We start from the raw sequence: 26,253 nt of genomic DNA on the forward strand, positions 1-26,253 counted from the left end.
TTTTCTTCCAATTTTCTCATAGTGTGTTCAGCTCAAGACAGGAAGTGTGTTACTGACTTGACCAGATATCCGGTTGAAAACAAAAGGGAAAAAAACACAAAAATGAAAACTAATGGAGTAACCACATCTAGAGAATGGTAAGCTGCAATATATGAATTTTTATATAAAAGTAGATCCCAATTCGGCTGCACAAATAGAAATACTGTACACTTTTATTTTTATTTTTTTCAGTAGATGAACTTTATATAACAACTAAATTCCAATAAGAGCACATTGTTAGATTTTAGGAAGATTTCCTAACTACCTGAAAAAGTCACCTGTATATAACCTAAAGCAATTCCAGTGATGAATTCTGCCATTCGGAGTAGCGCTGTGTTTTGAAGCTTCCAGCAGTTACTGAGAACTACAGAAGTAAAATTCCTCCTATTCAGAACAAAGTGAAAGGGGATGGGCAGATTGATTTCCACCCTCTAGGCTTGGAGCGTCTCTATGACAACAGAGAAGCGTCTTTACTAAACCGACAGAGCAAGCTGGGGTGGGGGTGGGCACGTCATCTCACCCCCCACTGCCATAGACACAGCAGAGCCCTGGTCCTGTTATCGGAGTGGCATGGTCATAGGTGAGGCTTCATCTTGTATGTGTGTGGGGATGTGGGCGATGAGCATTTGTCTGCATTGTGCCCAAAAGGCGGCAGAAGATTGGCTTGTCTGGGGTATTAAGTTACTGTACTGTGCACCTGTTTAGGGACCTTGTCACTGGGGAAGGGGACTGTGACTCTGCAGTTACTGGCTCTAATCAAAGCAGCCTCAAATCAGCACTACGATACGTTTTTACTTTTTTGCTTTTGTTACTTTTGATGTACTATTTGTACATTAGTGCAGTGATTGCAGCTGCCAACCTGGAGGACAGTGACACATGATCCTACTGCTGCTCCAGCCAGTTTAGTTTTATTTCAGATGCAGCTTTCCCAAGGACTTACCTTGCCTGCTGTTTCTTCTTCTACTTTAAAAGCCCCACCTTTAGCAAAAAAAAAATGTACATTTTATTTTTATTTTATTTTTGCATATGAGCCTGCAAACCATTGTACCCGTGATCAGTGCAATTCCAAGCTCCTGTACACTCCACCTTTATGTACGGAACTGGAGGAAGTATCAAAGGACTATAGATGCAGTAATCACAGTACTTGTGTTCCACTGAGAACGACCCTCTGCCAAGCATGTGAAAGTGCTGAGGTTGTGCAGACAGGGCCACACACTGCCACACTAAGTTTTAAAAGCAACAGGACTGTTTCCAAGTGTAATGTTTTTCGTGGTGTTGTTTATTTTATTTTACTTTTATGCTACTTTTCTACGAGCTTACCATAGTGTTTCTGCTATGGTTCAAATTATTATAAGCAATTGTTATAAGAGATAGACATGTGCGATTAGTTTCGTACGAAACGAAAATTCACATGAATTTCCAGAAATTCGTACGAATCCGAAATACGAATTTTTATGCATACGAATTCTGTACGAAATAGGAAATTTCCTTTACGAATTTCGGAACCAAATTCATAACGAAAATTCGTAATTGTTACGAAAAGTTAACGAACCTAAAAGTTAAAACCCAGGAAGTCAGCACAGCACAGGGATGGTGGGAACCCCTCATAATGATAAATTCATCATAACGAAAATTCGTAATTGTTACGAAAAGTTAACGGACCTAAAAGTTAAAACCCCAGGAAGTCAGCACCGGGATGATGAGAACCGCTTTCGGATTTTTGGATCCAAATTAACAGAAACACGACTGGTGTTTTGTTCACCAATCAGAGGAAGTCAGCACAGCACAGGGATGGTGGGAACCATTCATAATGGGCACAGCAGGTGTACACTCAGACCCGGGAACTCAGCACAGGGATGGTGGGAACCCCTCATAATGGGCACAGCAGGTATACAGACCTAGGAACTCAGCACAGGGATGGTGGGAACCCCTCATAATGGGCACAGCAGGTATACAGACCTAGGAACTCAGCACAGGGATGGTGGGAACCCCTCATAATGGGCACAGCAGGTATACAGACCTAGGAACTCAGCACAGGGATGGTGGGAACCCTATGAGAATTTCTATGCTTACAAATTTTATACGAAATACGAAATTTCGTTAACGAATTTCGTATCCAAATTCCGTTACAACAGAAATGTGACTGGTGTTTTGTTCACCAATCAGAGTAAGTCAGCACAGCACAGGGATGGTGGAAACCCCTCATAATGATAAATGCATCATAGCGAACATTCGTTATTTTTACAAAAAGTTAACGAACTTCAAGGTTAAAAACCCAGGAAGTCAGCAAAGCACAGGGATGGTGGGAGCCCCTCATAATGATAAATTCATCATAACGAACTTTTGTTATTTTACGAAAAGTTTACAAATCTAACGAAATACGAATTCATTTTTGTATGAAATGAAACGGAACAAAAGTAAACAAATTTATTCTTTGTACACAATGCTATGGCAGACTGTGTTAAATAATGATGTGTATTCATTATAAATGCTTTTTTTTTCCATAAAAAACATTTTCCTTGATTAAAAAAAAAAAAACTTCAGGCTTTATTAAATGCTGATATAATTTTGCACTCTCTGGCTGGAAGTTCAGTTGAAGGCTGCGCTAAGCACATCTGATTGAACTCTCAAAGAGACAGTTTTTGTTTTGTTCTTGGGAGGGGAGGGAGGGATGGCAAACCATGACTTTAAAAGTGTTTGTGGCACACGCACAATTAAATTGCAAATCGCAGACAAAAGCAATGCAATGTGATGCAAGCGCGGTGTTTGTACTAGACCATTTCAATTAGTGTGAAAGACCAACATTTGCAAGGCTTTGTTCACACAAAGTGAATGTCTCTTCTTTATGCATGTATAATCTAAATCCGCGTACACACGTAGCCGTCTGTCCGACGTACTTAGTCTGGCGGACGTCCGCCAGACTGTCCGTCGGAATTTCCAAACGGGCTACTTGCCCACACACGGCACTTTTTCAGCGGACTAATACGGCGTACTAAGTCCGCCGTACTAAGTCCGCCGTACTTTCGAAATGAACGGACTCGCCCACACACGCGGAGGAAAGTCCGCTCATTTCGAGCGCGTCTCCAGGTAGGCGGGGCCCACGAAGGAGACGTCGCTGGCCCCGCCGCCTGGTATGGACTTAAAGGGGAACCCCCGACGCCGAAAAAAATCGGCGTGGGGGTCCCCCCCAAGTCCACAACAGACCCTTGTCCGAGCACGCTACCCGGCCGGCCAGGAAAGGGGGGCGAGCGAGCGCCCCCCCCTCCTGAGCCGTACCAGGCTGCGTGCCCTCAACATGGGGGGTGCCTTGGGGAAGGGGGGGCCGCGTGGCCCCCCCACCCCAAAGCACCTTGTCCCCCTGTTGATGAGGACAAGGGCCTCTTCCCGACAACCCTGGCCGTTGGTTGTCGGGGTCTGCGGGCAGGGGGCTTATCGGAATCCGGGAGCCCCCTTTAATAAGGGGGCCCCCGGATACCGGCCCCCCACCCTATGTGAATGAGTATGGGGTACAATGTACCCCTACCCATTCACCTGTAAAATAAAAGTACAAAAAAAACCACAACACACAAGATAAAATACTTTATTGCACAGCTCCGGGGGTCTTCCGTCTTCGGGGGTCTTCTCGCCGGACTCCTCCGCTATCTTCTTGTAGCTCTTTTGCTAGCGGAGGAGTCCGGCTTTCTTCCTCGCCGCCGGCCTCTTCTCCCGACTTCGGGGGTCTTGTCCACCTCTTCGGTTCTTCTGCCGGGCCACCGCGCCTTCTTATAGCTCTTTTACAGGCGGTGGCCCGGTCTTCTGTCGCCGCCGCCGCCGCCTTCCGTTCTTCTTCTTCTTCTCCAGGAGATGTTGACTCGACGATCTCTCCGGCCGCAATGCCAGGGACGCCCTGCGCTGCCACTTATATAGGGACAAGGGGCGGTGTCACATGGCTTTATGTCACATGGGTTGGTCACATGGGTTGATGTCACATGGGGACTGTGACATCGTAAGGGGGCGGGGTCACCATGTGACACCAACCCATGTGACATAAAGCCATGTGACACCGCCCCTTGTCCCTATATAAGTGGTCGCGCAGCGCGTCCCTGGCATTGTGGCCGGAGAGAGCGTCGAGTCAACATCTCCAGGAGAAGAAGGAGAAGAAGAAGAAGAAGAACGGAAGGCGGCGGCGACAGAAGACCGGGCCACCGCCTGTAAAAGAGCTATAAGAAGGCGCGGTGGCCCGGCAGAAGAACCGAAGAGGGGGACAAGACCCCCGAAGTCGGGAGAAGAGGCCGGCGGCGAGGAAGAAAGCCGGACTCCTCCGCTAGCAAAAGAGCTACAAGAAGATAGCGGAGGAGTCCGGCGAGAAGACCCCCGAAGACGGAAGACCCCCGGAGCTGTGCAATAAAGTATTTTATCTCGTGTGTTGTGTTTTTTTTGTAATTTATTTTACAGGTGAATGGGTAGGGGTACATTGTACCCCATACTCATTCACATAGGGTGGGGCTTATTAAAGGGGGCTCCCGGATTCCGATAAGCCCCCCGCCCGCAGACCCCGACAACCAACGGCCAGGGTTGTCGGGAAGAGGCCCTTGTCCTCATCAACATGGGGACAAGGTGCTTTGAGGTGGGGGGGCCGCGCGGCGCCCCTTCCCCAAGGCACCCCCCTATGTTGAGGGCACGCGGCCTGGTATGGCTCAGGAGGGGGGGGGGCGCTCGCTCGCCCCCCTTTCCTGGCCGGCCGGGTAGCGTGCTCGGACAAGGGTCTGTTGTGGACTTTGGGGGACCCCCACGCCGTTTTTTTTTCGGTGTTGGGGTTCCCCTTTAAGTCCATACCAGTCGGCGGGGCCAGCGACGTCTCCTTCGCGGGCCCCGCCTACCTGGAGACCCGCTCGAAATGAGTGGACTTTTCTCCGGGCGGGAAAAGTCCGCTCATTTCAAAAGTACGGCGGACTGGCACACACACGGCTGGATTGTCCGCCGAAATGCGAGTACGGCGGGCAGATTGGTGTGCAACACGGCATTCTAAGTCCGCCGTACTTTCGGGTCAAAAAAGTATGCCGGAGGCTACACACGGGGGGATTGTTTGGCGGACTTGAGTTTGCCGGACTTTTCCACCGGATTGTTTGATCGTGTGTACGCGGCATAAGCCTAAAAGTTCAAATAACCAGACTTAAGCTCACTAAACACATCACAATCTAATTGTACAATCTTCTTTAGATCTACCAGCAAGTAAAGCCTGGTACACACTAACAGTTTTTTTGGGTTGCACGAAAAAAACAGCTCCGGTCAGAGCCGCTGTACTAACCATGCAAGGTTAGTTCAGCTATCCCCCCGCTGAGCCTTTGATTTCTGACAGGGGGACGCCGCCCCCGCGCTTCATTCAGTGCCCTCAGCCATTGGCCATTGCCAGCCTTATTCATAATTTTTTATTTTTTCATATGGATGCCGGTGGTCATCCATTGGCTGGCACCCGCTGATCCGCTTGTGCTGTGTATGCGCCTGATGCGTGAGTACTGAATCACTTATTAGGTATGTGATGCTACACAGGAGCTCCACTTAAAGTGGTCAAAGTAAGCTGATACTTTTTTGTTTTCTTGTTTTGTACAAAGAAACAACAAAGAAGTGTTAGAGCAAAACTCAACTCTCTAAATCAACATGAACAATTTTTAATCCTTATGCCGTTAGCCTTAGTAAATATATAGGATCTCATATTATATTTATTTGTTTTAACGTTTTCTTTCTACATTTCTTCAGTTACTTGTTCAATTACCTAGTTTCTAGTCAAGGGCAAAATTATGTCATACATCTCATGAATCTTCAGGAGGAGAGGAGGGGTTTCTCAGCTAAGTACACCCTGCTTGCCTGACTTAGGGGCATGTGAGCGAGGCCATGCTCACTGCACATGGGGGTATCTTTTGAGTGGAGTGAACTCATCAATGCCCGGGACTAGGCAGGGACTGTGAGCATGTGAGATTCAAACACCTTGGTGGTACCACAGCTTAGAGATGAGCCTTGTACAGTGTGCAGTAAATAAACCTACAGAGTTCGTCAGTGAAGTGTCTTTGTCTAGTGTCACTATACACTTTAGCTTGATGTCTGTTGCATTTAGAAGGGACACTACTGAGCCTGTGCCCTCTCCACTAGTTTAGTGTACCTCTGCCACCTCACTCCCAGTGACAGAATGGGGTCCCATCGTGCATCTAGTGGGGACCTAATGCGTGCACTTAATTAACCCTTTCCACTCTTCTGTACCATTCGGCTAAGCTATGGTTCTCCGTAACAAAGGTTTGGTCCCAATACCTTCAGGGTACCGACTGATGGGGACGGAGAAAGATCACTGACCCCTTTGCCACGGGAGGGCTTTCCACCATGTCAGGTACTATGCTTTATGACCAGCTGCAATACCTTGCACTAGTTCTTGGTTACCCATAGCAAATGCAATCCTTCTCATTGCCTTGTCAAGTAGACCTTCCATAGTGGCTTTGTTTCTTAGTCCACAGGTGCTTTACTGACCATGTTCTTTCATAAGCCAGAAACCATCATGCACTTTCTTTGAATGACTTCAGACCAGGCTTACTTGAGTAAGTCTGTGAGTAAGTCCAACAAGTACATTTCGAGCGCAACATATCCCTCTCTAACTGAACTAGGCTGCCCAGGCATACCTCAACATCGTGGTTATCCATGAATGGCATTTCCCTTTAGCTTGGCAGTTCTCTGGACTTCCAGCATCTTCTAATGGACAGCTGGGTGCAGCAGTCCCACTCAGTGCTTTATGACGGTTACGGCATCTCCAGGAACAGGGCTAAAAGACTCTCAGAACCTTCACCCTCTATATATATCACAGGGCGAACAGTAGGGTTGCCACCTTTTCTTTAAGTCAAACCCGAACATTTTAGCCACGCAAAGAAATTTTTTTCTATAGTATAAACTATACATATATTTTGCAATTAAATAACATTTCTAATCATATGAAGTTTATCACAAGAGTTCCCCTTTTTACATCTGAATCCGCGGAGTTCCCCTTTTAGCTCTGAATCCGCAGAGTTCCCCTTTTACCTCTGAATCCGCAGAGTTCCCCTTTTACCTCTGAATCCGCAGAGTTCCCCTTTTAGCTCTGAATCTGCAGAGTTCCCCTTTTAGCTCTGAATCCGCAGAGTTCCCCTTTTACCACTGAATCCGCAGAGTTCCCCTTTTACCACTGAATCCGCAGAGTTCCCCTTTTACCACTGAATCTGCAGAGTTCCCCTTTTACCATTGAATCTGCAGAGTTCCCCTTTTACCACTGAATCCGCAGAGTACCCCTTTTACCTCTGAATCCGCAGAGTTCCCCTTTTACCTCTGAATCCGCAGAGTTCCCCTTTTACATCTGAACTTGCAGAGTTCCCTTACACTGTAAGGGAACTCTAACATTAGGGATGCTCTGGCAACCCTGATTTAAGGGAGAGCACTGTGAACTCTGATGTATGGAGAAGACTCTGATGTAAGGGGGAACACTGTGGCCTTTGGTGTAAAGATAAACTCTGATGTAAGGTGTGCTCTGAGGACGCTGATTTACCTTAGTGTACTCACTACTCACCCAGAGGTAGAAGAGAGAAGAGGGGAGACTTCAATCACAGACAAGGATGGATGACCGGTGAGCTCATTCACCCCTTGGCAGTCAGAACCTCTCATCTAGATGTATCTGAAGCTGCTGGACTTCAAATGCCTGGCCTGCACTTTCCTTTTCTTAGGAGTGTGGGCAGACACAGAGGGGTAGGGGCAAGAGGAAGAGGAGCAGATTGAGCCCTCTCTCCTCTCCCGTCTGTCTGTGTGTGTGGGGGGGGGGATTGTTAGTGCTAGCTTTGGGCAGTGTGAAAGAGAGTGTAACAGACTGGCTCAGTTTAGACACCTGCAGCCAGCAACCCTGTTGGGAAGCCATAGTCCGGTCTGATTAATGTCTCCGGGTTTCAGACAGTCTGAAACCCAGATGCATGATTCCAAACCCGAAATGTCCGGATGAATCCCAGACAGGTGGGAACCTTAGCGAACAGGCAGGGTCCAAAAAGCCCTGGAAAAGAGGCGCAGAACATTAACCTAATCCCCAGCATGGGCCAGCCAACTACCATATTGTAGGCAACCTGCCTACAGGCAGATGGATTCCAGTAAAACCTTGATTGGCCTAGCTGGGGTGATGTTAACTCATGCTCACAGGAGTCTATTCATTCCAGCACCCAGCGGTTGCACACTGAGCTATGTATGCACACCTCAATGTACAGAATAGGAAGCTTGTGAGGATGAAGTTAAGAATCCTTTTTTTGCAAAAGAAACACAGTGGGGGTTATTTACTAAAGGCAAATATACTTTGTACTACAAGTGCACTTGGAAGTGCAGTCACTGTAGATCCGAGAGGGACATGCAAGGAAAACAAAAAACAACATTTTAGCTTGCACATGATTGGATGATAAAATAATCAGAGCTTCTCCTCATTTCAGATCTAACCCTCAGATTTATAGCAACTGCACTTCCAAGTGCACTTGTAGTGCAAAGTGAATTTGCCATTCATAAATAACCCCCAGTATGTCTCTTCTGAAATGAACAAATCTTCTTTGTTAGACAATTCAAAGCAGAATGCACTACTCCAGAAGCTAATACCCCTTATCTGTCACAGACACATCAGGTGCTGGCCAGGAAGCCTGTCCCTGCTCCAGGTTCTGTAACTGTAACAAACTGAAGGCTGCACACTGATTATATGGCTTCTTGATAAAACGTTGTTCAGCCACAAGCAACTTGCAGCGTGACCGCATTCAGGAATCACCTCTCCTGATAAGTTTCAACCCAATGGGCTTAATTAATGCTTAAGCCTGTAATGGTGAGGTGGTCATCACATCCTCCATGTTTTCCCTCCTCGTTGGGCGCCAAGCAAGGGTCACATGCGAGGTCTACCCCCGGGTTGGGTTGATTGGGCTATGCCAGATTTTAAATGGGGTCACTAACCCTTGCATGTGGAGTAAAACTTTGTCTGAAGACATGCTCACAAATACTCAGGACCAGGTGGGAGCCGTGATCATGTGAAGAGTCAAACAGTTATCCCAACTCAGAGATAAGCTACATGTGTGCAGTACCCAAAATACGGAGCTCCTTAAGCTGCTTCGTCCCATGTCTTACACATAGCATACCTCTGTTATCTCTCTGCCAGTAACAGAATAAGGTTCTGCGGACCTCATGCGTGCTCTTACTCAACGCTTCCCTTCCCGTACCTAGTGATCAGGCTTTACATTTCCTGTAAGTCTAGTCCACTACTGATGACCAGCAGAAACAGACGGCTAGTAAGGGAGTCAAAGCAACCAACTCTCTCTCTAACCAGGTACCATCCCAAAGACTGGTTGCTGTTCTCTTCTGGTCTTGTTGAATGAATCTCTGTCATAGTTATGTTACATATACCCTATTTTTTGGGCACACTGCTCTGCAAGGACACGACCAGACATTCCCCTAGTCATTGTTCTTTTTGAATATACACTTGTGTTTTTTTATTGGTTGAGTTTTGTATAAACACCTACTGTTTGAAGGAATACATGGGCTTGATTGGCCGAACTGAATAGTCACCAAGTCCCCTTTTTTTACCCCTGTTCAAAGTCCTATAAATAAAACGGAGCTCCCATTGTTACCCAGGACTGTCTGCGGAAAATCCAATGTGATAACAGCTACTGTGTCTGTTTTACTTGGTAATCACGAGCGTGCTCAATTACATTATTTAAAAGGGCTGAAAAGTGTGCTTATTAACGTAAGTGAAGTTGATTGCGCATAGCGTACATTCATTTCCACAACAAAGATGTGCTGCATTAAAATCCATAAAACAAAACACAAAATCCAAAAATCTGCATCTGAGGACATACAACTTACATGCTTACAGATGTAGATGTGTGTAAAACTCATGTATAAAACTGATCTGAAAGCAAATATTTACTGATCCTTTTAGGCAGAATGTTTTCTACCAGAAAAACCTTGCCTATATGATCAGTAAACTTTTTATGGCCATGTGAATGTAGCTTTAAGCTTTATGAATTGAGTATAACTTAAAGTGGAGGGCCACCCAAAAATAAAATAGAAAATGCATTAATAATATTTAAAAAAAAGATTTTTTTTTTTAACTTACCTGCAACCGCTGTTGCTAGGCAGTCTTCCTAATCTGCCTCTTCCTTTTCCGCGGTGCTTCCTCCTCTGCGGTGAGTGATCCCGTTGCCTTCTGGGACATGTGTGTGTCCCAGAAAACAAAGGGGACCATTCACAAAGCGCTGCGCGACTTGCGCATGAGCAGTAAGAAACGGGCAGCGAAGCTGCAGATGATGTTTTTTTTTGTTTTTTTTTTAAGCAAACAACAAATAGGACAAAATAACAGAAAACGTCAAGGTGCATAACTATTCACCCCCCTACAGTCAATACTTTGTAGAGCCACCTTTTGCGACTATGACAGCTCCAAGTTGCTTTGGATAAGTCTCTATGAGCTTGCCACATCTTACCACTGGGATTTTTGCCCATTCCTTCTGGCAAAACTGCTCCAGCTCCTTCAAGTTGGATGGTTTGCACTTGTGAACAGCAATCTTTAAGTCTGACCACAGATTTTCTATTGGATTGCGGTCTGGGCTTTGACTAGGCCATTCCAACACATTTACGTTTTCTTTTAAACCACTCAAGTGTTGCTTTAGCAGTGTGTTTGGGGTCATTGTCCTGCTGTAAGGTGAACCTCCGTCCTAGCCTCAAATCACACACAAATCACAAAAAAAACTGTTGCTGAAATTACTTGTGTACCTGCAGTGTGAGCTGGAGTTTGGCATCAGTTGATGTATCTAAATCTGCTAGAACATCTTACACTCACATCCCCCCAGATTAACAATGCTGCTGTCCAAAGGTGCCCCCTGTGCTTCTTCATCCAGAGTGGGGGCACTCTTATGCCCCATACACACAGTCAGAAATTCCGACGGAAAAGATCTGATCGGATTATTTTGTCAGAAAATCCGATCATGTGTGGGCTCTATTGGACTTTTTTCGACAGAAAAAATTTGAGTGCAGGATCTAAAATTTTCAGACAAAAAAATCAGATTTGACTTTTTCCGATGGACAAAGGGTCACGCATGATCAGATCAAATTACAAGATCAAAGCTGTTGGCTACTAGCCTCTACGTACTCCCGTTGTACGCAACGAATATCACCACGATCCGAACGATTGGATTTTCCTACAACTTTGTCCGACCGTGTGTATGCAACACCAGTTTCAGACAAAATCCATCTGAAAAAATCCGACGGATTTTGTGGTCGGAATGTCCGACCGTGTGTACAGGGCATAATACAGAAGATGTGTTACTGGCCAGATCACCAGATGAAAAAAGAGGGGAAGAAAGCCTAAAAAAAGAAAACGAATGCAGCCAACCCATCTAATGATTGGTAAGCTGCAATATATTTCATTATTGGTTTTTGGGCCAGTATTTTTTTTTGGAAAAGGTAGCAACCTTAAGATGGACATACACCATTAGATTTTTGAATGACCTTATGTGAAAGATTGTTTGTCAGAGCATTTGATGTATACATCTTTGATTTAAAGAATTTTCTCTAAACAAACCAATGGATAGAATTTTAATGTTTGACTTTTGATCATTTACAATAGTATACAAATACAACACACACAATTTTTCCCTACTGAGGACCACAGTAGCAGTAAGAATTACTTCAGATAAGAAAATCCAAACATTTTCCATCCTGAGCCTTCATATTTTCTCCTATATACAATTGAAAATTAACATTGATTTCATGTCCCCGTTAACCATTGGAAAGGTGAATGAACCTTTTAAAACAATTTTTTAACAAAATTCTTCCAATGTATGGCCAGCTTTACTCCCAGTGCTGAATGGAGTCGCAGGGAAGCGAAAAAAGATACGTATAAGTTGATTGGAAGGGCTACATTAAAGTGAACTTTGGGGGTTATTTACTAAAGGAAACTCCACTTTGCACTGCAAGTGCGCTTGGAAGTAAAGTCGCTGTAGATCCGAGGGGGACATGCAAGGAAAATAAAAAAACAGCATTTTAGCTTGCACGTGATTGGATGATAAAATCAACAGGCTTCCACTCATTTCAAAGCTACCCCTTAGATTTAGAGCGACTGCACTTCCAAGTGCACTTAAAGTGCAAAGTGGCTTTGCCTTTCGTAAATAACCCCCTTTGTGTCATTGGCCATTGTCTCTGAGACAGGAAGTGCAAAGAAATCCTCAACAGAGGTAAATGTTTTGTTGACAACTGTCAGAAGGAAGGATCCTCCTCATATTTGGAAGATTTACATTAACTTCCTTTTATGACCTCAGGAGAAAAGTGTAAAGAAATCTCCCCAGTTGGAGGTTATTTATTAACCTCCCTGGCGGTACGATTATTTCGGATTTTAGGTGCTAAAAGCGGTACCATTATTTTGCATGAAAATTTGGCGTTTTATATTGTAGTCCTGCAATTCTTAGGAATAACTCTCTTAAATCTGTCCAAACCAGAGTCTAGCAGACATCCCGGGTATGATAAAGTTTGAAAAATTAAATCATAAATTATAATATAATAAATAATTATAAATAATTGTACCAAATAATAATATAACAATAATAAAAATTATTCAATAATGTAATCAAATCAAAAACACTGAAATTTGCTCAGTTGCAGAATTGTCACTGTCATTACTTTTCAGTATTTGATGACGGATCTCCCCACAAATCGCTATCGCTCAATTCTGCGAGTGATTCTAATTTATTATCGCTGTTTTCTAGCTGGTCTAAAATCATTTTTGATGTAAAATGACAGTTTTGGTTGCTATGGGCAATCTCCAGTTTCCAGCCATAAAGAACAGTTTTTATTATATAAAACTGCATGCAGGACACTGGGCAGACCACTAGGGACAACGGGGATGTGAAATATTTACATACAGCAATGTAATCTGTAAGATTACATTATACTGTATGTTTACTGTTTGTTTCACTTTTTGAATTTGGCGCCGATCTCCGTCCCCGTGCGTCGCAACGCTCGCAGGGCACGGAGATCGGCGATGTAATGCATCGAGCGAGACACGGCTCGCTCGTACAGCGGGGAGACAACGCTGGATCCGAGGGAGAAGGTAAGTAATCCTCCTCCTGGATCCAGCGATGCAGTCCCGAGTCTGACTCGGGGATACCGCTCTTGGTATAAAAAATCCACCCCGAGTCAGACTCGGGAATACCGTCAGGGGGGTTAAAGGAAAATCCACTTTGCACTACAATTGCAAACTACAAGTGCAATTGTACGGTTAAGGAGATATTTTACAAAAAAAGGGCACCGTAGACAACTGCACAGGCAAACTGGGCGCGCCGCAAGTGAAGGTGAACGTGCCGGACAGCTCCCACATGCATGTGCCGGAGTGACATCATCGCGGCTCCGGCCAATTACAACGCTGGAGCCACGAGACCCGGAAGTCACTCCGGGATACATGGCAGCCGAGGAGATGAAGAACGAGGACCGCTTCGGGGGCTTCGATCTCAGGTAAGTTATTCATAATGAGCTAGTATGCTAGCTCATTATAGCTCATTATACCTTTGCCTTGCAGGGTTTATTTTTATGGGTTTTTTTTTCCCAGGTTAACTTCCTCTTTAAAGCCTAGACCATCTTTATGTAGAGTAACAATTCTTTTTTTTTCTTTGCCATTAGGCCCCTTTCACACTGGGGCGGTGTGGGCATCAGCTGTAAAGCACCGATATTTTTAGCGGCCCTTTACCGTAGTTTTAGCAGCAGTATGCGCTCGCTTGCGGGGCGGTTTTAACCCCCGTTGGTGGCCGAAAAGGGTTAAAACCGCTGGCAAAGTGCCGCTGCAGTGGTGCTTTGCCGGCGGTATAGCCACGCTGCCCCATTTATTTGAATGGGTAGGAGCGGTTTAGGAGCTGTAAATACACCGCTCCTTCACCGCTGCAAATATGCGGCTGGCAGGACTGTTTTCACCGTCCTGCCAGCGCACTGCTCCAGTGTGAAAGCCCTCTGGCTTTCACACTGGAGTGAAAGGGGGCAGTTTTTTCAGGCGCTACACAGGCGCTATTTTTAGCGCTGTAGCACCTGAAAACCGCCCCAGTGTGAAAGGGGTCTTAGGTGCCATGTTGTACTTCCAGTGACCAGTATGAGAGAATGAGAGCGATAACACCTAATTTAACATGCCTGCTCCCCATTCACACCTGAGACCTTGTAACACAAACGAGTCACATGACAATGGGGAGGGAAAATGGCTAATTGGGCCCAATTTGGACACTTTCACTTAGGGGTGTACTCACTTTTGTTGCCAACGGTTTAGACATTAATGGCTGTGTGTTGAGTTACTGTATTTTGAGGGGACAGCAAATTTACACTGTTATACAAGCTGTACACTCACTACTTTACATTGTAGCAAAGTGTCATTTCTTCACTGTTGTCACATGAAAAGATATAGTAAAACATTTACAAAAATGTGATGGGTGTACTCACTTTTGTGAGATACTGTATCAAACACATAACAGTGCAGTCCAAGTGTAAAATGAACTTTGGGAAATAATAAAATAGACTTACAGACATTTGTGTATATAGAGGCAAATTTGAAGAATTTCACTTATCTGCATCAGAACTAAAATGGTTTCTGCAACTGAGGTAAAAACATTATGTTGTTCAATAAGAAACTTTATTAACAAAGGCAAGACTTCCTGTCTCTTTACTGAGGAATTGAACTGCAATGGCAACAAGCAACCACCAAGTGTTCTCAAAATGACAATCCAATACAGTATAGACAATCATATAATAAACAGCACAGCTGTTATTCAGTTGATGTAGTTGCAGTGTGCATTAAAGCCGTTGTTTTTTTAACCACTTAACCACTGGGCACTTAAACCCCCTTCTTAACCAGACCAATTTTCAGCTTTCGGAGCTCTCGCACTTTGAATGACAATTACTCAGTCATGCAACACTGTACCCATATGAAATGTTTCTCCTTTTTTTCACACAAATAGAGCGTTCTTTTGGTGGTATTTAATCTACGTTGGGTTTTAAATTTTTAGCGCAATAAATAAAAAAAGACTGAAAATTTGGTAAAAAAATCCTTGTTTCTGTTAAAATGTTTTGGAGAGTATTGCCAGAATATTGGCAGAGTATTGCAAAGTATTTCCGAGTATTGGCAGAGCATTGCAGAGTATTGGCAGAGTATTGCCAGACTATTGCCAGAATATTGGCAGAGTATTGCAGAATATTGCCAGAATATTGGCAGGGTTTTGCAAAGTATTTCCGTGTATTGGCAGAGTATTGCAGATTATTGGAAGAGTATTGCAGATTATTGGCAGAGTATTGGCAGAGTATTGCAGAGTATTGCCAGAATATTGGCAGAGTATTGCAGTGTATTGCAAAGTATTGGCAGAGCATTGCAGATTATTGGGAGAGTATTGCAGATTATTGGCAGAGCATTGCAGAGTATGGGCAGAGTATTGGCACTAAGCAGCACTGTAGGCAATATAGATCCAGCCCATGATGCTGGTTTGTTTACAAGTGATTGCTCCGTCATTTACCGTGATCTATGATGTGCCAGGTCTTCTGGACCGGGTGGTCATGTTTTTTTTTCATATATTGCGGAATATGCAGCCTCGTGCTACATAACTAAGCTCCATTTCATGCTGAATAAACTAAATTATTAATGTATCTTAAATGGAAAACTATTTTCCATTACTGTTTTCCATTTAAGATACATTAATAATTTAGTTTAAAATAAATTTGATCAACAAAAATCCATTTAACCACTTGCTGACCAGCTGCCACAGTTGTACTGCAGCAATATGGCTCGCAGTTATCTTACGTCACTACCCTCTGGTGGTCGCTAGGGGCGTGTGCGCGCCTGCAGCTCGCCCCCGGAGCTGTTGCGAGTGCCCGGCGGTCTCCCGCAATCGCTCGTAACACGGCGAGAACCGGGATCTCTCCTGATTCTCTGCAGCGAGAAGTGACAGATCATCTGTTCATACTCAGGTGTCCTTTTATGAAGCAGTGAAATCTATTCACTGCTTCATTCTCCGGCATTCACAGAGGAGATCTTTCTCCTCTGTATGCCAGTTTATAAAGCGGAGTAGATCTCTTCACCATTGGAGAAGTGAAGCGATCTACAAACGCTTCTAACACTGGAGAACGGCCCCTGATACTGGAATCTAGTGAGACTTTACGAGATTACAGTACTAGAAATTCACCGATACACAGAGATGTCAATTTATTAAGCAGTGATAAATTATCACAGCTCAATACACTGACACACGGTGTGATTAATGTTAGTAAAATAAAGCGTCCCCCTACCCTACATAATATATACATGTATATACACACACATTATATATATATACATATACACATTATATATATATATATATATATATATATATATATATATATATATATATATATATATATATATATATATGTATATACATGTATACACATAAATATGACAGGGGGACATGGTTACAGTGTTGGGGGGGTCTGAACGAGGCATAAGGAAGTTAATTATCTTCCTCTTTCCTCCTCAGATCCCCCCACATTCTCTCTTCACTCCCCGATTCTCCACCTCTGAGCTGATAAATCGGGGAGTGTGAATTCTGACACAGATTGCCAGTGAAGCGCTGAGATCCCAGCTTCATAAACTGGCCGTTACTGTGTCATTCAATGAGTATTCTCAGTGTGTGGATATATTCGGCTGGAGAACATGTTCAAACACTTCTCCCCCTGATTATCTCTGGTTTATAAACTGTTTATGGGCTGTGATCTGCGGCGATCCTCTGGATCTCCACTGATCACTGCTTCATAAACGGACACCAAAGTATGAACAGCGATCTGTCATCTCCCCTGCACAGTCCCCTCCCCCTTCAGTTAAAACACACACTAAGCAACACAATTAACCCCTTGATCGCCCCCTTCACTGCCAGTGACATTTTTACAGTAATCAATGCATTTTTGTAGCACTGATCATTGTATTAATGCCAATGGTCCCAAAAATGTATCAAAATTGTCCGATGTGTCCACCATAATGTCGCAGTCATGATAAAAATCACAGATCACCGCCATTACTAGTAAAAAAAAGAAAGAAATAGTAATAAAATGCTATAAATCTATCCCCTATTTTGTAGACGCTATAACTTTTGCGTAAGCCAATCAATATACGCTTATTGCGATTTTTATTACCAAAAATATGTAGAAGAATACATATGGGCCTAAACTGAGAAAAAATTTGCTTTTTGAAAAAAATAAACGGGGCTATTTATTATAGCAAAAAGTACAAAATTGACGCTATTTTTTTGTTTATATCGCAAATAATAAAAACCACAGTGATGATCAAATACCACCAAAAGAAAGCTCTATTTGTTGGGGGGGGGGGAGATGTCAATTTTGTTTGGGTACAACGTCGCACGACCGCGCAATTGTCAGTTAAAGCGATGCGTGGCAAATCGCAAAAAGTGCTCTGGTCAGGAAGGGGGTGAAATCTTCTGCAGCTGAAGCGGTTAAATAAACTAAATCTGATATTTTTGTTTTGTTTTTTAAATCATTGATTTATATACACCCTGTTTTGGCACACCACTAGTTTTAACAAATTATATCCTATACAATACTATCCACTGTTGGATCCATCTTCAATCAGAAGGGTAATTAATTTGATTACTATTAAAGCGGTTGTATACCCGCATAAAAATAAATAAATAAAATTAAAAACCTGTAAGGCAAAAGCATAACGAGCTAGTATGCACCGCATACTAGCTCATTATGAAAAACTTACCTTCGATCGAGGAGTCGCCATCGGATCCCAGGCACCGGCGAGGGAGCTAACATTTTCCCCTCGGCACTGTGAGTGGCCAGAGCCGCGATGACATCACTCCCACGCATGCGCGCGGGAGTCTTCTTTCTGACAAGGTCCAGCAGCATCTGCTGGACCTTCAGAGCGCATGCGCCACTGACGTCATCGCGACTGCATGCAAGGTTTACCTGTAGGTAAAAATGTAAAAATAGGGTATACAATCACTTTAATGTTAAAAAAAAAAAAGGTTTCAAACGTCATAAGCAATTACTGCAGAATTTTTAGCTTGTTTCATATATTAATTGCATAATCAGCTTGGAAATGGCCAACATTTTCCAGTCTACCAGATCACTTTCATCTTCAATTCATTCCTGAAAAATCTGTAAAAATGGCAGTGAAAAATAATCGAAGATTGTTAGGTTTGATTGGTGAACAATGTGGTTGGATTGATGCATGTCCTGCATTAGGGAGCACAGCTTACATAAGAAATCTGAACCATTAGGTAACCTAGCTATTTTGCATGTTGGACACTAATGGAACCAATGGCTACCTACACAATTCCACTAAAGATAGGTAGGCAGTGGATATTTATATTTAGAGCATATTTTCCTATGTTATGTGGGTGCCACTTGAATAAAAACAATTTCTGCCCTGGTCTAGGGGCATAATAGAAGGTGACAGAACAAGGATGCCAAACAGATGGTAGATTACAGGCTTCGGTTTTACTTCTTTCCCACGTCATCTATACTTGGAACCAGCGATCAGCATGTAACAAGATGTCTTTTCTTTTTCAGATGTTGCCAGGGCAATGGCGAGCAGAAACCTTCTTACGTTAAGGTACTAACAATAAAACTATGACTAATGCATGTAAATACGCCTTCGAAAAAGAGTGTTAGCATTCTGTAAATTGCTTGAGTGGTGGCTTAGTAAAAAAACACATTGTGCAAACTTGGAGAACAAAGCTAGCTATCTAATTTTATATAGGAATGAATGACTTTGTTTTGACTCGGTTGTGTGCTGTGCCATACCATTCCTGTAAAATAGAAACATGACGTTTTTAAGGATACATGTTGCGAGCTAAAGTAGTGTATCATGGAAGTCATTTTGAGGTTGTTGCCCAAGGCTGGCACTACTGATTGCAATAATATCAATCCAAAAAGTCCAGCACTATATGACCTAAAGTGGAACTTCACTCCCCCAATCTACATTGATTATTGTTAATCCTCAGGCTGCTAGCATTAGTAAATAGGTAAGAAAGTATATCATATTTACTTGTTTTAAAGTTTTTATTTTTATTTTTTCAGTTACTTCCTTGTTTCTTGCCTAGGCAAATGATGTCATACTTCCCAGGAGTCTTCAGGAGGGGAGGAGAGGAGGAGGGGTTTTCTCAACTAAGCACCCTTTTGTGTATGCATGCTTGATCTAAGGGCAGATGGATTCCAGGAACTAAATGCTACTAAAATCATTCGCCCTTTCTCAAGATGACTACAGCCAAAAATGCTAGGGGTGTTTTTCAAAGTAATTTCTCAACAAAATAAAGCATGAAGACATGGATGGACGGGGGAGTTTTCTTTGATTAATAAAAAATAAATAGATAGTGTTTTTGGTTTGTGGCACTTAAATGCAGTAAAGATTTGGTTTAATACACACAACCATCAGCCATATAATCACAGATTTTAGGAGCTGATACCTAAGTGAACAAAACACTATATATCATATGTGCTTATACTTAATATAGCCCAAATTAGTAAAAGTAATAAAAAAAAACTAAGTGATGTCCTTTACGCATTATAATTTGTGACCCAAAACATACTAACGTAAAGTCCAACAAAAACATGTGTTGTCTTGTAGATTACAGACTATATTGCACCTTCAAAAACTCCACCAGTGAGGTCACAAAATGGAGAATACACAGTGCTTACCATAGGTCTATTGCCCTCTAAATTGATGAGTGTCGCTTTTGGGAATATCCTAATACTCCAAAGGAGATGTACTTGATTTCTTAAAAGACTCCAGTCATAGGGCAAAAGGAGATAAATAGAGACCAAACCTAGTTTTATAGTCTAGTAAGGTTAATAAAGCACTTTATTAAAAGATAAGTAATACACTCACATTAAAAGGTAAAGATACCGGCGTGTCAGATTACTACAATCAAAATCCCAGTCCTGCAGCCAATGTGCGCAATGATGGCAGATCCGGCTCCCCCTGATGCGTTTCGTCATGCGTTGACGTCGTCAGGGGCGTGACTCATGGCACTACTGATTGTTCTATAAGGCCCCATTCAAAATAGCAAATAGGTTTGTTAACAGTTACGCGCAGGAGACCCAGTCCACTTGCATGCAATCGCTTATGGAGCAATTAGCTGTAATGATTGGCCCTGGACGCAGACAGTCTATGATCGGTCTCCCATTGCTTTCAGTGCAGCTGCTGCCCGTAGCTAATCGCCAGAAACCCCCCGCTAGGTCTCCCACATGTAATTGGTAACAACTGCATTTGCAAGTATGAATGGGGCCTAAAGATAGTTTTCTTATTTTACAATGCAACACCTGGTGCTTTAGCAACCTATCATCAGACTTTTGGCAGGGGTGGACATAGTTAATATCCCCCCTCCGCCCCAACATAGAATCCTTTAGATTGTAAGCTCCTATTTCTTCTGTATTGTAATTTTACTGTCTCCCTTTATATTGTAAAGTTCTGCGCAAACTGTTGGCACTGTATAAGTCCTGTATAATAATAATGCCTTAGTACAAATTTAGAGTAGGTAAGGATATGGAATTCAAAACGTCTTTACCCTTTAAAAGTGATGCAGTCTTAATGTGTTTGCCAACCAATGGTCCACTTGTTCAGGAGAATGGGAGGAGGCAAGTAAATGTGGAGTATTGTATTGATCTATTTTTTTAAAGAAAAAAATAATAATGCTGCCTGTGCATACAACTCATTTCAATCATCTGGGTGGGGGGACCCCAGGAGATCATCAAAAGAGTATGTGCACAGCGTTGTATAACAAAATGGGGATGTTATATCACCTAACTTGCTATTAGGAGACCATTGTATATAACAAAACTCCCTGCCCCGAGCAAGCTGTTAAAGCTGAAAAGGTTGGGCCAACTCAATATTAAACACTACGGACTAAAGCCAGGTACACATGGGCTGAATTTTGGGAGACATTGTGCGGTTGAAAAAAAACATCCGACATTCGGCCCATATGTATTCCCTTTTGTCCGTCAGAAGCCGACCAGACAGCTAGTTTCTGTTAGACAGAAGGGAATGCACATAGACCGAACATCTGATTTTTTTTTCAACTGGACAATGTCTCTGGACATTCGGCCCATGTGTACCCGGCTTTAGTCCATAGGGTTTAATAATATTGAGTTGGCCCAACCTTTGCAGCTATAACAGCTTCAAGGCTCTCCACATTGTTTATGTTTGTGTATGTGGGAATGTTTGACCATTCTTCCAGTTCTCCTGGCCGTTTGGTCAGCTTCTGTCAAACGGGCATGCTGGAAAACCAGCATCCGACCAACTCCTGATCAGCTCTCTCAGCCAAGGGCAGAGAGCACTGATCGGAGTGTTCTGGTGGGGGCCACCCCCCTGTCTGAACACAACAGCTTAGCAGGGGAGAGCGCTGCACTAACCTTGCATGGTTAGTACAGCAGCTGACTGTTTTTTTGGTTCAACCCAGGGGGCTGAACCAAAAAAAAATCGAATTGTGTGTACCCGGCTTAAGACTGGGATGCCATTAAAGTTCATGTACATGAAAAGACAGGTGTCCCAATACTTTTGGCAATATAGTGTATATGCATATTAATGTGTTATATGTTGTGCGTTATCCTGTGGTGTGTTAAGGCCGCCTAATGCTCAACAACTGACTACTGCACCTACTGAATTTCTTGTTTCGCAGTGCACCCAAGCAGATGGTAGTGCATTATCACATCCTGCAGTGTGCTGCAATGCACGTGCATTGCGGATGTACCGTATACTGCCATTTTAAATAGATGTGTATCCAACGCCTCGCAATTCCATGTTCTGGAACCTTCCCAGCCCACTAATCATGTCATCTGCTGTATGTACAAGCACTCTGTGTCAGATTGTCAGGACCATGCAATGCATTGGAACCTCCCATTCCCAGTCCTGAGGCCCAAAGTGCAAGGGTTTACTGTTGGCTAATTGAAGTCTCTCTTGACCCTGTCATGGGAGAAGTATGGGGGTTGCTACTGTTGGCCGCCTTCTGAAAATGCTTACTGCCTGGCTGTGGTTTGCTTCAATATGTGCTGTTACATAGTTACATAGTTGGTGATGTTGAAAAAAGGCACAAGTCCATCAAGTCCAACCTGTTAAATGAGTGTCAGTATAGTGTCAGAATTCCTTATCTCTATGCCTGTTTCAGGTCAGTGGCTTAGGACACATTAAAGCCAATGCATCAGCATGACAGCCAGGCAACCAGCATTTTCCGAAAGAAATAAAAGCCTTGGTGATTCTCTACAAAAAATGACATGATTTGTAACTGAATACATAACTGGATTAAATGTGAGCCTTGTAATTCCCATTAGTTCTACTATAAAACAATTTCCCTTTAGAAATGACCATATTCCCGATCATGTATACATCATACGTTACTTGATGGAAGAAATGTAATCCTTGCTTTTTTGTTTCCTAGGGCAGAGCTGGATGAACAAACCAAAGGAATCCAGAAGTTGCAAAAAGAAGTGGAACAGGCTACACAGCATACAATAAACCAGTTGTCCTTCTCTATTCATGAAAAATGCCACAAGAATACCGCTAATGATAGTCATACCATCTCCAGGAGTAGGTTCTTTTCTTTTGCCGCACTGCTTTTTTCCTTGTGCGTATTGGTAGTTTTTGCTTTTAAATTCAAATGTTGCTTCATGCATGAGTGTGAATATCTCAGTGATCTTATAATGTATTATTTGTTTTATCCATTTCTCTGCCACTATAGCATTTTAAAGAATACATTAAAGCATTTGCATCAGCCCCTGAAATCAAAGGAATGTAAAGTCTAATGTGCCTACAGCAGTCATACAGACACACAGACTTCACTGGGGCCAATTTTAGATTTATTATTTTAATGACTATGGGCATGGTCACCTAAAAGACTGACGCATTTCTGCAAAAAGCCAAAAATCTACTACCTGACTCCCAGGATCCCCAGTGCTGAGATTAGACTACTGCTAACAGTCCTGTAGATAGTTATTGTTTAGTAGAGTTAGGAATAAGGTTAGGGAAGGGTTAGGTTAAAGTAACTTAAAAACCCTAGCTGAATGACATTTAAAGTGGTTGTAGCCCTGAAAAAAAGAAATAATGCCCCTGTTCCTTTAAAGCATGATCTATACCATAGTGCTTGTGCCATGTAATTTATCCCTTTCTATGTTGTAAAATACCTGATTGATCCTGCCTGCCCCTGTGTTCCCCTATGTGTACTGACCATGCTTATCATGGCTGCTGATCCATGATACCGGGGTCAGTTTACGTTCCTCCAGCATCACGCCATGTAGTCAGTCTCTCCCTCTCCCCCTCCCTCCCTGCCTGTTAGCTCAGTAGTCTGTGTAGTGAGAAATGATCTCCTCCCCGCCCATCCTGCTGCTATTCCTGTAAAGTAATGTATATAAAACACTTGCATCCCCCCTGTTTTATGAAGATATAAAGTACAGTGTGTCCATTTTTTAAAGAATTATAATCCTAAATACCTTCTTGCACAGCGCCACTGTTTGATCATGTGACCTCCCCTTTGCTGGCTGGCATACGTCAGAGGAGAATCTCAGCTTCTCCCGCTGCTCTCCTTAGAAGGAGAGCGGAGGGGGATCACGTGACCGCACAGCAGAGCCATGCAAGAAGATATTTAGGGGGACGCGTATCCGAGGAGCTCCGCCGAGGCCTCCTGATAATCGTTGGCCATCCGAGCCCGACGAGCTTCTCCGCGGTTCCCCACCGTCCATCGGGGTTGCCGCTGGTGTGGGACACAATCCGATACCCGTATTGACCTTTGAAGCCACCGCAAACGCCGTCCTCCGGGCCGTGGCAGGCCGCCACCCGAGGACGCGGCGCCGCCATCTTGGGGCCTGCTAAGTCCGGACGACGAACGCCAGCCATCCATCGCCATCCACCCCTGGAAACCACTCACAGAGTGTCTGGGGTCTGCAGAGTTGTCTCCCGGAGGCTGCCGGCGGAAAAATACCCACCCTAAGCGGTGTACTCACACCCGGCCGCATCGCGGAGCTCCGGGCGCCATATTGCGGCCTACAAGAACGCAGGACCACGCCAGCCTTTGCCACAACACCGCCGGAGTGAAGAGCCTGCCCAGCGGACACACATCGCTGCTCAACCGGACACAGCACGGCCTGACCAACAGAGTACAGTGCCCAGCAGTCTCCCGGAGCGTCCATCCAGGCCCTGGATCCGGCCTCTACCTCCACCAGGCCGCAGTGAGTACCAGAACGGCATCCCCCCCCCTCCACAGCGGACTAATTCCACCATTCTTAGTGGGAACCTGTACCACAAACAGATCTGGGGGGCAGACCCTGGGGGCACAGGAAGCTAAGTCCATCAGAGCAGGGAAAACCTGAGGTTCAGGCCTATTTACTGCAGACGGCGGCCATCTTGCTACTCCAAGTACACCCTGTACCTCCATAACTAACTAGCTCAGCTTGGACTGAAATCACCTAACCCTTCCCCAGCACATCCCCAGCACAGGTGCACACCCCACTAGCAATACAGTTCTCCTACCCAAGAACTGCCAAACTCTACCACAGGGGCGGTGGCCTGGTGAACAACACACATGACTGTAATGTAGAGAAACCCTGGTGACCAGAAGGGCCTGTGCACTGAAAACGGACCTGACACGAATATGTCCACACAATCAAAGAGAAGCACACACAGCCATATTCTCCGCTCTGTGGGGACACCCCAGAAGAAGAAAAAGAATTCGCCAGCAAACCTTAGCAAATTTAAATACTGTGGAGAGAACAAAAGCTCTAAAATGGCAATGTCACAAAGAAACAGTATTGTGGAAGATATGGAAGATGATGAAGTCTCCCTATCGGCGTCTGAAGACTCAACCGCAGGCCATGGCAAAACCGACCAGCTCCTTACTTACGCAGCTATGACAGACATTGCCGCTGATATCAAAAGCTCCTTTGCTGCAGCAATCACAGATATTAAAACCGAGCTAATGAGACTATCTGAGCAAATGGCAATCACGGACAGAGCTGGGAAAAGGAGGGACAGGGCACTGATCAGGCTGGACGACATCACTAACTCGCATTCCCAACATTTGATCGCTATGAACAGGCAGATTGAAGACCTGGACAATCGAGGCAGGCGAAACAATATCAGAGTCAGAGGAGTGCCCGAATCGGTACCCCCAGATCAGATCAGACCAGCCCTAACTGCCATCTTTAACACTCTCATCGAACGGCCGGAGCAATCGCCCATTGAATTTGACAGGGCGCATAGGGCTCTCAGACCCAGAGCGCAGGATGGAATCCCCCCAAGGGACATCATCTGTTGCCTATCGAACTTTAGCCTGAAGGAAGACATCCTCCACAAAGCACGGATGAAGGAAAGGATAGTGCACGAAGAAGCTGAGATCCAACTTTTTCAAGACCTGTCGCCCATTACACTTAAAAATAGAAGAGCGTTGCGTCCGCTTCTAGAAGTACTGAAGCAAAAAGGAATCAACTACAGATGGAAGTTCCCGTTTGCACTACAAGCAAACTTCCTGGGGAAACAGCATATGCTAAAAGTCCCTGAAGACCTCCAAAAATTCTGTGAGGAACTACAGATTACACCGGTGGAACTCCCGGAGTGGTATGCAGAATTCTTCACACCGCCGGCGATCAACAACCCACAATTCTCAGCGGGTCCCCCCCAGGCACAATCGCCTTATCAGCTAGGCAAGCACCGCAGAAGCGCTGACGGACACAATTTAGAGTCCCCAGCCTCCTCCAAAAGTGCTAGGAGCCCGAGAGGGAGAGAATCAAGAGGCTACTGAAATGACCAAACCTTCTACAACATAAATCCTGTCCTGATGCAAGTTATCTCCCAGTTCTCTAGTACGGCACCTTGAAATGGAACAACCCACCTTGTTTTGTTTTGTTTATGAAAAACTCACCCACTATTCCACCTTGGCGGCTGTCACTATCCTGTTGCAATAGGGGGGCACACAACTCTAAAAGCTGAAGGTTCCCCCTTTCACCTCCCCCCCCCCCCTAACATGGTTAGACTTCAGTTCTCTGCGGAGAGACTATAACAATCTGCAGCAACAACATTGACTTTTATTCTGTTATGCTTTAACTTTTGTCTTTTATCTAGGCTCTGAGAATGGCAAAGTGTTAAGCGCCTAAATGTCGCTATTGGTGCATGAGATGCTCCCCTACATCTCCAGAGATGGTGTATCTCTCATGACTGCA

The 26,253-nt window shown here is 44.2% G+C and overlaps 1 protein-coding gene across 3 annotated transcripts in view; it reads left to right on the forward strand.

Moving 5' to 3' along the window:
- Positions 1–475: 475 nt before the first annotated feature.
- The window catches only part of CCDC158 (coiled-coil domain containing 158), a 135,875-nt gene continuing 110,097 nt past the window's right edge, over positions 476–26,253 (forward strand). For 2 of the 3 annotated variants that reach the window (XM_077476353.1, XM_077476354.1), the window contains exons 1-3: positions 476–619; positions 18,622–18,664; positions 22,485–22,633. In XM_077476353.1, coding sequence (XP_077332479.1) covers positions 610–619; positions 18,622–18,664; positions 22,485–22,633 — 202 coding nt within the window. In that variant the 5' untranslated portion in view covers positions 476–609. Of the gene's footprint in view, positions 620–18,621; positions 18,665–22,484; positions 22,671–26,253 lie in introns of those variants that run through there. The other variant, XM_077476355.1, reaches the window with a different exon arrangement.

Source organism: Lithobates pipiens, unplaced genomic scaffold, assembly GCF_037356315.1.
Source record: "Lithobates pipiens isolate NorthernLeopardFrog02 unplaced genomic scaffold, aLitPip1_a1.2 Scaffold_13, whole genome shotgun sequence".
Taxonomy (NCBI): domain Eukaryota; kingdom Metazoa; phylum Chordata; class Amphibia; order Anura; family Ranidae; genus Lithobates; species Lithobates pipiens.